Genomic DNA, 12,525 nt, shown 5'->3' on the forward strand with positions numbered 1-12,525 from the left:
TTCCATACTCACCTTTCTGGCCACAGGGAGGTTCTTGTGCACTCCGGTTTCACACAGCGCTTAGGTGCCCCCTCACTGTCAAGCCATGTGTTCTGAAATTTCCTGAATGCTCCCATAACCCTGGCTGTGTGTGAGAACCAGGGTTTTTCTTTAAAAAGAAAAAAAAAAAAAAAAGATAGATAGATGATAGGTAGGTAGATAGATGGATGGATGGATAGATAGATAGATAGATGACTAGTCCCACTCTGACTAATTGAATTAGGAGGTGAGGGCTATGCATCTTATTTATTTTGTTTTCTTTTTTATTGTTGTTGTTAATTCCCCAAGTGATTTTTATGGATGGTGAGTTTTGAGAACTAACCACATTTAGAGCCCTGTTTAATTTGAGCACATTATAAGCACTTTCCTGCTTAAAACCCTGCAAAGGAAAGCAGTCTTAGCTATAGATCAGAAAACTACTAAATAATTTATCATCCAAACAGAACTCTTTTGGGAGGGAAAAGAGGCACTGTTAATAATTAGGCAGAGACTATAGGCACACAAAGGGCCTGGCCCCAACAGACGAGGCCATCTGGTTACCCTGCTAGAGACCATCTAATGTAGTATTCAGCAACTACAGGCCAGTGTATCCCCACCCACTGCCCTGTGAGCTAAGAATGATATTACAGAAGAACCTTTATAACCAATTTGATTATAGAAAACACTAACTGGAAACCAAATGAAGCAACATTGGTTTCTTCCCTAGAAATTCCATTTCTTTCATTAGTAGACCTATATTCTAAAATATTATTATATCTTGAATTGAATCGATAAAACGTTGGTAGGATTTTTTTCTCTTGTTAATGTAAGTACACAATACCCACAATTTTGCTTCTGGGCTTGCAAAACCTAAAATATTTACTATGTGGTCCCTTACAGAAAAGTTTTGCTGACCCCTCACATAGTGCCCAGGTGATATCGGTGGCTATGAGCTTAGGTAGCTCGCAGATGGGCTTTGTTTGGTCCACACAGTTTAAAAATGTGAATGTGAATGCGTTTAGGCCAGGTTTATGTTTGTTCAACATTTTCCTTTTACAAATGAAAAAAACCGAGGGTCAAAGATGCAGAGTAGACAGGGAGCAGTGGCTCACACCTGCAATCCCAGCACTTTGGGAGGCCTAGATGGGCAGATCACCTGAGGCCAGAAGTTCAAAACCAGCCTGGCCAACATGGCAAAACCCTGTCTCTACTAAAAATACAAAAAATTATCTGGGCGTAGTGGTGCACACCTGTAATCTCAGCTACTTGGGAGGCTGAGGCACAAGGATTGCTTGAACCCCCAGGGGCAGAGGTTGCAGTGAGCTGAGATCATGCCACTGTACCCCAGCCTGGGCAACAGAGCAAGACTCTGTCTCAAAAAAAAAAAAAAGATGCAGAGTATTTGCCAAATTCAAGCAACAAGTTACTGACAGAGATGGGACTCCAAGCCCAGTGTGCATCCCACCTAACTCAGTGTGTATCCCACCCGACTGCCTTTTCCAGCATAAAGTATGTAGAAAACAGTGTGCTGGCATTCTGAAATTTATGTGTCATAAACATCCGACAGATCCTCTACTTTTAGCTTCTCTCATCAGTTTTTAGCTTATCTGATCACTGTTATTTATAGAGGAAACCAATTCCTGTGGCTCCCAGGCCCTCGCTGCCTGGAGAGCGGGTTGTACTTGCTTAGATCACACTGGACCTCCATCTTATCCCGTGGAATCAGTTAAGTAGCACAGGGCCTGCCTGGTCTTGTGGGGGAAAAGCCAAGGGTTTTGGAAATGGAGCTACTGATTTTTAAAATCAAACTGCCAGGTTGCAGGGCCTGACCTCTTTAGGATGGGTCTAAACACGCAGTGCAGATTGCTTGCAGTACCCGAGATCAGCAGCACAGGCCACCATGGGCAGAGTGAGAGCCATTCCTGGGGGAAATGGAGGCAGAACAACTGAGTTGTGGAGTCAGACCTTGCCTGTGCTTGAATGTTCTGCTGGGGGAGGTGCTTCATCTAGGCAAGATTCTTCACCTCTTGGAAGCAAGTTTTGTGTCACCAGGATGATGCTCTATCTAGTATGTGTTATGTCCCCAGCATCAAGGATGGTGCCTGGCCAAAGCAGGTGCTTGGCCAATATTGCTGAATGAACTGCTTGCAGAACAGGTGTGTATTTGGTAGGCGTGGGAGGGTGACAGGAGGGGCCACTTTGATGTAAATATGAAACATTCATTCTCCCAGCAATCCGAAAATGAAAATAAAGAAACAAATATCAAACACCCAAGTATGAAACCTTGTTAAAGACATGCAGAATAATTTTCCTCTATACTAAAAGTACCAATACCTTCAGTAGGGTAGGCACCAGGCTAAGTGCTAAGGGTACCGCATTGAGACAGCACCAGGCAGAAATGGGCTCTTCTCTTCTGTGAGTTTCATGTGTGAGCCTGAGTCAAGGTGGCAGCTTTTTCTCTGACTTTATGCCCTCAAGCCCTGCCTGGTGGAGTTTGGTGAAATGTAAGCATGTGACTACAGCTGTGATGAGTCACTCCAGACTGCCTGTAAACTAGTGATCTGGGGCCTTGTAGGTAGAATTCTAAGATGTCCCCAAGACTCCCCAGCCCCTGGTATCTACACCCTGTATAATCTCCGGCCAGGACTGTGAATATGATGGTTTCGGTTAAGTTCTGTTCTGTTCTATGGGTCGGTTATACTGTATGGCACAGTTGACTAAAGACCGGGAGATCACCCACTTGGCCTGACCTAATCACACGAGCCCTTTGAAAGAACAGTTTCTCTGGAAGAGGAAGTCATAGATATGAACCATGAGGAGAAATGGCTGGAGGAGGTCTTCTCCATTGTGGGCTTAAAGACAGAGGGGCCATATGGAAGGGATTCAAGAGGGACCTCTGGAAGCTGAGGCGACCTCCTGCTGATAGCCCAAAAGAAAACAAGGGCCTTGGTCCTATAGCTTCAAGGAAGTACCTTCTGCCAGCAATAAGGGAGCTTGGAAGAGGACCCTGAGCCCTTGACAAGAACCACAGCCCTGGCGGACACCTTGATTTCAGCCAGATGCGACCGTGGGGGAGAATCCAGCCACACTGTGTGCAGACTCCTGGCCTATGGAAGCTGTGAGATAATAAATGGGTGTGGCTCTAAGCCACAAAAGTCTGTGGTAATTTGTTATATAGCAATAGAAAGTGAATGCAGTCCTTTTCAAAAGTGGCCTCCCCAAGGGACCCACATCTTGACTCAGCATCACCAATGCAGCTTTTATCAGCCTTCGTGGAGACTGCCCTGGCAGAGCCAGTGATGGCCTCGCTGCTACTCTTGTACCTCCATTCCTTCCTGCCCTGCCGCTCTAAGTTGGTGACCACTTGTCTTCCCTCCACTCTCCTTCCTCCCACCTGAATTGCTGGATTTGCAGCAAAGTCCTGCCCCATCTCCCTGGCCCCACACCTCACCCTGTCAGTCTGGTCTCATTCACTTTTGCTTTCGTTAGCAGAGCAATTCTCAGGCAGGACATGGAACAGGGAATGAGCCTTAAGAAGGGAGGCCTGAAAATAGGAGTGGGGAAGAGAATGGCCCCTGGGTGCTGGAAGGTCCCCCAGGCAGGTGGTTCTAGTCTTCTCTGTTTTGACACCCTGGGGCAATGCCCTTGCCCCCTCCTCCTGCCTTTACTTTGACTGTGGCCCTGCCGCTCTCTACCCACTCTCCCAGCTCCTATTAGATCCTCCTCTCCTTGGCTCTTTCCTTAGCTTGGAATGTTCTCTTCCCTCTTCACCTAGACATACTGACTCAACCTTTCAGCTCTCTTCCCAGCATATATATATAAAATATATATATTATATATATATAATATATTAAATATATAACATATATATATTTTTAATATATAATATATATATTATATATATATATATATTTTTTTTTTTCAGGAAAACCTTCTCCAACGCTGTCCTGGCATTCTCATAGCTTGGCACAATTGAGTCTTACATTTCTTCTTGCAATTATTTTACTGCCTTTCCCCTACTGTCCGGGCTGTGAGCCAGCCTTCTGGTGGCAGAGCCTAGTTTGCTTCACTGGCCAGTGCGTGGTGCAGGGACTGGCGCCTGGTGGGTGGGTTTTCAGGGTTTGTTGAGTGAGCTCCCCCAAATCACTGTGTCTTTCCCTTGGCCCACTCCTCTGCTCAGCAAAGCACATCCCAGCGCCTCTGGCCGACTCTTCCCCACTGAGAGAGAGTGGTCAAAAGGGGACCAATCTAAGAAGCAGGGGTGGGGCCTGCAGGAGCCGGTGAAGGGCAATGATGCCGTGGGAATCTGCAAGGCTGTGCTCCTGCAGGACTCCTCTAAAACTAGCAGGCCCGGCCTCATTAGGTGATGAGACGGTGGTGGAGCCTGTGGGCTGTGGAATCTCACTGTATGGGCTCAGTTCCCAGCTCCCCCTGGTCTCTGTGTCCTTGGGGAAATGGTTTTACCTCCCTAAGGGTCAGTTCTCTCACCTATAAATGGAGATAGCAGTAGCACCCACCTTATGAGGAGTATTCCCCACTCTCCATCCACATGAGATAGTCACGGCAGCTGTTTGTTGAATGTTCTCCATGTGCCTCAGCACTCTACCAGGCTGTCTCCTGTACACCTCTCCACAACCCTACATGGTGACTGGACCCAAGTTTAGAAAGGTTCTGGGACCTCCCCAAAGATTTAGGTCCCCGTGTGCCTTACTTCTTTGCCTGTCCAGCTGAGGACAAGACTCCAAGGTCCCCTCCTACCACACCAGTTCTCAGACATCAGGATTTGGAAAATCTGGGCAACAGTGAGAAAGGCAATTTGGACTTTCTGGATGGTCCTGCTTTTCTGTTCGTTAACAAAGAGCTGTCTCCCCTTCCTGCGGTTCTGAGAGGTCATCTTAGCTCAAGACTTGCTGTGTTGTTATATTTCAGAGCAAGCTTCACAAGGCAATGGAAATATACATCAATCTGGACAAGGAGATCTTGCTGAGAAAAGAACTACTTGACAAAATTGAAAAAGAAACACTACAAGTAGAGGAGGTAGGAGAGGGCAAAATGTGGTATTTCTGGTATTTGTCTCCTTGTGTTTATAAGGGCTTGAGTCAAGGTCCACCAAGATCTAAGCCACCTTGCTGGTTTATCTAGAAAAGCCTAGACCATAAAAATCAAAGTAGCTCTGGGCCATCAAAGCACAAAGTGGCACCTGGAGACCTACAGTCCAGGTGTGTCGCATTTTACTGCTCAGTTGGGTTCTAGAGTCACCTCAGAAAACAAAAATTTCGTAGAGTCCAAATAACATTTGGGAATTCCTTAAGTGACCCATAAAGTACAATATTCAAAGTTTCGTGTCTATAACCCCAGGAAAAATGTTTAATGCATGTAGTAATGTCCCTGATAGGAAAAAAAGTACACATGCCAAAATAGAATGTTTGATGTAAAGGAGAGACAGAGAGAGGAAAGAGAGACAGAAAGAGAGAGAGAGAGAAACAGAGAGAGAGAGAGAGGTCATAACCATATGACATCTCGCCTGATACCCGGGCTAGACACTCACAGCCTGAGTAGCCTGTAGCAGAGACCACTGAAGGACAGCAGACCTGTGACCTCTGTCCTGGGCTCACTCCAAGGCCTGTGGTCACTGTGTGAAGAGGTGAATGGAGTCATCTGAGCTCCCTGCCTATCTAAATTGCAATTTACCTCTCTCATTACTTTGCTGACAATTGATAGCTGAATTTCCCTAACTTAAATGCACATAGGATGTGATGCAAAGAGAACTTTTTGGGGCGCAGGAGAAAGAGTGCTGGACTCGTGATCAGAAGGCCTGGTACGAGGTTTGGTGCTGCCAATTTCTAGTCTTGAACAAGCTTTTAAATAGGACTGTTTCCACGTCTGTGAAATAGATCTACTGCCCTTATTGTAGTGGCTAGAGAGGACCACATATAATGACGCTTTGTTAACCTCTAAAACTGTATGATTATTAGTGTCATTGTCTTGTGTGGCCCCAAATTTGCCTACAGTGGCCCCAAAGCCACAGGATTATTCACATCTAAGTTACATCACAGCATGCACATCATTTTCTCGATGGAGAACCAACATCTTCCGCAAAAAAACCCCAGGCTCAGTACAGAGTGGCAAGAAGCAAAGTTAAAGCAAAAACCTGTGAACTCTCTTAATGCAGAATTGCTGTGGTCCTTATTTATTTTTTCCTTGGGTTGATAGTTATTAGATTAAAAGTAAAACTTAAAATTGATTTTTTTTAAAAGCTGGGCATTCACTGCTTAGTATATTTTAGTTTTCTTGTTAATGTTTTGAAAATAGCTTTATTGGAATTTAATTTATATACCATATAATCACCCATTTAAAGTGTACAGTTCAGTGGATTATAATATATTCACAGAGTTGTGTAACCATCAGCACAATAATTTTAGAACATTTTCATCACCCCAGAAGAAAACCCTGCACCCATTAGACCTCCTTCCCCATAGGACAGGTGCAGTGGCTCACCCTGTAATCCCAGCACTTTGGGAGGCTGAGGTGGGCAGATCATTTGAGGTCAGGAGTTCAAGACCAGTCTGGCTAACATGGTGAAACCTGGCCTCTACTAAAAATACAAAAATTAGCTGGGCGTGGTGGTGGGCACCTGTAGTCCCATCTACTTGGGAGGCTGAGGCAGAAGAATCGCTTGAGCCCACGAGGTGGAGGTTGCAGTGAGCCGAGATTGTGCCATTGCACTCCAACCTGGGTGACAGAGGGAGACTCCATCTCAAAGCAAAACAAAACAAAAATCTACTTAAGTACATTTATTTATAAAATGAAAGAAAGAAAAGTCCTTCTCCATTCCCCACACCCCACTCTCACCCTCCAGCTCTTGGCGGCCACTAATCTACTTTATGCCTCTGTGGATTTGCGTATTCTGGACATTTCATTTAAAAGAGATTATACAATATGTGGTCTTTTATGAGTGGCTTTTTTCACTTGGAATAACATTTTCAAGGTACACTTGTATCATGTATCATTTGTTTATTGTCATGGCTGAATAGCATTTCATTGTGTGGATAGACCACATTTTATTTATCCATTCATCACTCAGTGGACATTTGGGATTCCACTTCGGGACTATCGTGAGTCATTCTGATATGAACATCCTGGTACAAGTTTTTCTGTGGATACGTGTTTTCTTTTCTCTTGATGTGTTTTCTTTTCTCTTGATGTGTTTTCTTTTCTCTTGATGTGTTTTCTTTTCTCTTGGACATATACCTAGAAGTGGAATTGTGGGTTATACATGGTAATTCTATGTCTAACACCTAGAAAAACTAGCAATCTGTTTTTGAAAGTGGCTGCCCCATTTCATATTCCCACAATGTGTGAGGGTTCCAGTTTCCGTACATCTTTGTTATTCTCAGTTTTTTAAAAAAATGGCCATCCTACTTGGTATGAAGTGATATCTCGTTGTGGTTTTTATTTGAATTTTCTAATGACATGGAGCATCTTATCATGTGCTTATTGGCCACTTGTCTTTCTTTGAGAAATGTCTAGTCAAGTCTTTTGCTTAGTTGGGTTATCTTTTTAACTTACCCATTGTAAGTTGAAAATATCATAAGTTAAAAATGCATTTAACATACCTGACCTACTAAACATTATAGCTTAGCCTAGCCTATTTTAAATATGCTCAGAACACTTACATTAGCCTACAACTGGGCAAAATCATGGAACACAAAGTCTGTTTTATAATAGGGTGTTGAATGTCTCATGTAATTTATCGAATACTGTACTGAAAGTGAAAAATGGGTTATGTCGGTACTCGAAGTATGGTTTCTACTGAATGTGTGTTGCTTTAGCACTATCTTAAAGTAAAAAAAAAGCAACTTAAGTTGACCCATTGTAAGTCAGGGATCATCTGTATAAGATTCACAAATATTTTCTCCCATACTGTGGATTTTCTTTCACTTTCTTGATAGTTTTGTCTGCAACACAAACGTTTTTAGTTTTGGTAGAAGTCCAATTTATCCATTTTTTTTCTTTTGATCTTGTGCTTTTGGTGTCATATATAAGAAATCATTGCCTTACCCAATATCATGAAGATTTTCTCCTCTGTCTTCTTTTAAGATTTTATAATTTTAGCTCTTATGTTTAGGTTTATAATCGATTTTGAGTTAATTTTTTTAAATGGTGTGAGCGAGGAGTTCAAAAGCTGAAAGAAGAAAGGAGATGAAATATGTTCACAGAGTTTGTCATATTAACCTTTTTGTTTACATTTCTTCCTGTGAATTTGAGTTACTATCTGATGTTTCTTATGTAAATACAGCTTTGTTTCAACCTGCCTCCTTTGTGCTGTTACTGTCAAATACACTCCATGATTACATGTTATAGTTCCCCAAATACAATTATATATGTATTTTTATACACTTGCTTTTTAAATCAGTTAAGAGAAGAAATATGCAATTATACTGTCTTTTATAGTTACCTATTATACAGTTAATTTTATTTGCACTACTTTTTTAATGTCGATTTCATATTCCTGTAGGGTATCACTTGTTTTCAGCTTGAAGAACTTCCTGTAGTGTTTCTTGTAAGGCAGGTCTGCCAACCATGACTTCTGTAGGTTTTTGTTAATCTGGGAATGTCATTATTTTTCCTTTATTTTTCAGAAATAAACTTTTATTTTAGAAGTTTTAGATTTACAGGAAAATTGTGAAGATAGCACAGAGAACTGCCATACACCTCATACCCAGTTTCCCCTATTTTAACCTCTTATATCTGTAAAATGTGTTTTTTACAATTAATGAACCGGTATTGATACAGTATTATTAATCAAAGTCTGTGCTTTTGTCACATTTCCTTAGTTCTTACCTAACGTCCCTTAACTGTTCCAGGATCCCACCCAGGATATCCACATTACATTTACTGCTATATCTCCTTAAGCTCCTCTTGGCTAAGACAGTTTCTCAGAATTTCCTTGATGTTGATGACCTTGACAGTTTTGAGGAGTACTTGTCAGGTTTTTGTAGAATGTTCCTCCACTGGGATTTGTTTGATGTTTTTCTCATGATTACACTGGGGTTTATGTGTTTTGAGGGGGAAGACCACAGACATAAAGTGCCATTCACATCACATCATTTCAAGGGAGTCTACTATCAACATGACTCATCATTGATGTTAACCTTGATCACGTAGATGGATAGTATGTGACGGATTTCTTCACTGTGAAGTTACTCTCCCTCCTTTCCATACTGTACTCTTCGAAAGGAAGTCACTATGTACAGCCCATACTTAAGGAGTGGGGGTTCCACATAATTTATTTGGAATTCTTCTGTATAGGAGATTTATCTATTCTCCCCCATTTATTTATTTTTAACATCATTTATTTATTTTTAACATCATTTATTTATATCAGTTTCAATTCATAGATACTTGTTTTATATGTTGGGTTATAATATCATAAGCCATGCATTGTTTAATGATGGAGATACATTCTGAGAAATGCATTGTTAGGCAATTTCATCATTGTGTGAACATTATAGAGTATACTCTATGATGGTATACCTAGATAGTATAGCCTACTACACACCTAGGCTCTATTGTGTAGCCTGTTGCTCTAGGCTATAACCCTGAAAAACATGTTATTATACTAAATGCTGTAGGAAATTATAATACAATGCTAAGTATTTGAGTATCCAAACATATCTAAACATAGAAAAGGTACAGTAAAGATATGGCATTATAATCTTATGGGACCATCTTCATAAGTGGTTTACTGTTGACCAAAATGTTTTATGTGGCATGTGACTGTATTACATTATTTATTTTGTTGCTCAGATTGTTCCAGGTTGGCCATTGGGAGCTCTTTCAGTTGAATTTGGTGTCCCTTTGACTCTCTTCATCTTTATGGCTTTTTTTTTTTTGAGCACTTCCTTTCTGGCACCAGAAGATGTTCTAAGCTCATCTTAGATATTTTCTGCCTCAGTCCTAGAATCCACCATTTCTCCAAGGAGGCTTGGTGTCTTTTATTTGAGAATGACATTAGAAACCAAGATCTGAGTGTGTTGATTGCTTGCTTTCATTTTGAAAGATCATTTTGAGGATTTAATATTCTTGAGTGGCAGGTTTTTTTCTTTCAGCCCATTGCCTTCTGGCCTTCATTGTTTTGGATGAGAAATCAGCTGTTAATCTTGTTGGGCTTCTCTTGTATGTAATGAATTGTTTTCTCTTGCTGTTTTCAATATTTTCTCTTTGCTTTGCCATTCAACATTTTGAGTGTGATGAGTCTCTGGGTGTGGATTTATTTGCATTTCTTCTGTTTGGAGTTTGTTGAGCCCTTTGGATGTGTGGCTTACTGTTTTCCAACAAATTGGTGAAATTTTCAGCCATTATATCTGAATAATTTTTTCTACTCCTTTCTCTTTCTTTTGTCTCTCTGTTACTCCCATTACCTGTATATTGGTACATTTAGTGGTGTTCCACATTTCTCTGAGACTGTTAATTTTTCTTCATTCTTTTTTCTCTTTGCTCCTCAATCTGCATAATCTCTATCAATCTACAAGTTTACCAATGCTTTATTCTACTGGCTTAAATCTGCTGTCAGTCTCCTGTGGTGAATTTTTCATTTCAGTCATCATATTGAAAAGATTCTGGATTTTCTATGTTTTAAAAATGAATTTCTACCTCTTTATTGATTTTTGTTACTTGATGAGACATTATTATTATTACTTTAATTCTTTAAACATGGTTTCCTTTGGTTTTTTGAATAGCTCCTTTGAAGACTTTGTCTGCTAAGTCCACCATCTGCTGTCCCTCAAAGGCAGTTTGTTTTGCCTTCCCTGGGTGGATCATGCTTTCCTATTTCTTTGCCTATCTCATAATTTTTGTTGGAAGCTGTATATTTTAGGTGATACAGCAATTCTTGATATTGATCCCTCCCACCCCTTTCTTGGGCTTGTCATAGTTTTTGCTTGTTACTTGTTGAGTGACTTGGCTGGACTAGATCAGTAAAGTCTATTCCCCTCCTATTAGTACTCTTTTTTTTTTTTTTTTTTGACATGGAGTCTCGCTCTGTCACCCAGGCTGGAGTGCAGTGGCGCGATCTCGGCTCACTGCAAGCTCCACCTCCCAAGTTCACGCCATTCTCCTGCCTCAGCCTCCCAAGTAGCTGGGACTACAGGCACCCGCCACCACGCCCAGCTAATGTTTTGTACGTTTAGTAGGGACGGGGTTTCGCCATATTAGCCAGGATGGTCTCAATCTCCTGACCTCGTGATCTGCCTGCCTTGGCTTCCCAAAGTGCTGGGATTACAGGCGTAAGCCACCGCGCCCGGCCCCCTGCTGTTAGTACTCTCTAATGTTTCTCCTCACCTGGTGCAGCCTTGGTCATGGATACAATTGCCCTGATGACCAGGGATAATTGTTGCTTCTGCTGAGTTCTCTTTGACTCTGCATCTTCCTACTAAGCTTACAGCTGGTCTACCTCTATTGGCATCACACCTGGCCATCAGCCTTCATTAATTGTTAGCTAATTGCTCTATTGCTTTCAACAGTACCCTGAGACAGTAATTGTTTTACATTCTGATTCAATTAAAGTCAGGACCCTTTGCAGGGGCAAAGTGTTGCCAGTCTTTGAGGCTTCCCCCAACTCTCAAAGGGCTCTTCTTAGTGGTCTCTTTCTCTGTTCTGTTAAACATATAGCTGGCTTAGTATTTTACTTGCTGCTACTAACATTGTGGAACTACCAGCCTCCTCTAAATTGCTTACCTTAAAAAACTCCATTGTTTCCCACACAGTTCTTAGGCATGAGCTCCCCATCTCTGTTCCAAATAAAGCAAGTCCCCTTGGGCAACATTCCATGGCCCTCTGATTTATAGCCTGATTTGGTTTGGCTCTGTGCCCCCATGCAAGTCTCATCTCAAATTGTAATTCCAATGTGTCAAAGGAGACACCTGGTGGAAGGTGATTGGATCATGGGGGCAGTTTACCTAATGCTGTTCTTATGATAGTGAGGGAGTTCTCACGAGATCTGATGGTTTTTAAAGTAGCAGTTTCAGCTGCACATGCTCTCTCTCCTGCTACCTTGTGAAAATGTGCTTTACTTCCCCTTCACTTTCCACCATGATTGTAAGTTTCCTGAGGCCTCCCTAGCCATGCAGAACTGTGAGTCAATCAAATCTTCTTTTCTTTATAAAATTATCCAGTCTCGGGTAGTTCTTTACAGCAGTGTGAAAACAGACAAATACACAGCCTCTCTCCCTGGGCAAAACTTCTGCACTGCTGCCCTGGAACTGGGGTGGGACAGTGGACAACTTTTCCCATAGTGACATTGCTGTGGGTTGCTGGGTGGGAATCATAATCTCTGGTCTTCTCAGCGTGTCCCTCACAGCTATAGCACTTATGTTTTAATGCCTTCGTTCTTGCTACTTCATAATATTTGTCTTAGGTATTCTCAAATCACCATCTGGACAGGAGTATGCATTGATGGTTCTGCCCATATCTTTGGGTCTCTCCACAGTTGTTTGTTTATGCTAA

General features: G+C 41.8%; 1 protein-coding gene across 7 annotated transcripts in view; it reads left to right on the forward strand.

The window, feature by feature from the left end:
- The window catches only part of CFAP263 (cilia and flagella associated protein 263), a 77,544-nt gene that overhangs the window by 12,976 nt on the left and 52,043 nt on the right, over window positions 1-12,525 (forward strand). For 5 of the 7 annotated variants that reach the window (XR_013411829.1, XM_077986342.1, XM_028841180.2 and 2 more), the window contains one exon: window positions 4,948-5,055. The exons of the other annotated variants lie outside the window; for them this stretch is intronic. Coding sequence is in view for 4 of the 5 variants with exons in the window: in XM_077986342.1 (XP_077842468.1) it covers window positions 4,948-5,055 (108 nt within the window). In the remaining variant the exon portion in view is untranslated. The remainder of the gene's footprint in view (window positions 1-4,947; window positions 5,056-12,525) is intronic. 7 annotated transcript variants of the gene reach the window in all.

The sequence above is a fragment of the Macaca mulatta genome, chromosome 20 (assembly GCF_049350105.2).
Source record: "Macaca mulatta isolate MMU2019108-1 chromosome 20, T2T-MMU8v2.0, whole genome shotgun sequence".
Lineage (NCBI taxonomy): Eukaryota > Metazoa > Chordata > Mammalia > Primates > Cercopithecidae > Macaca > Macaca mulatta.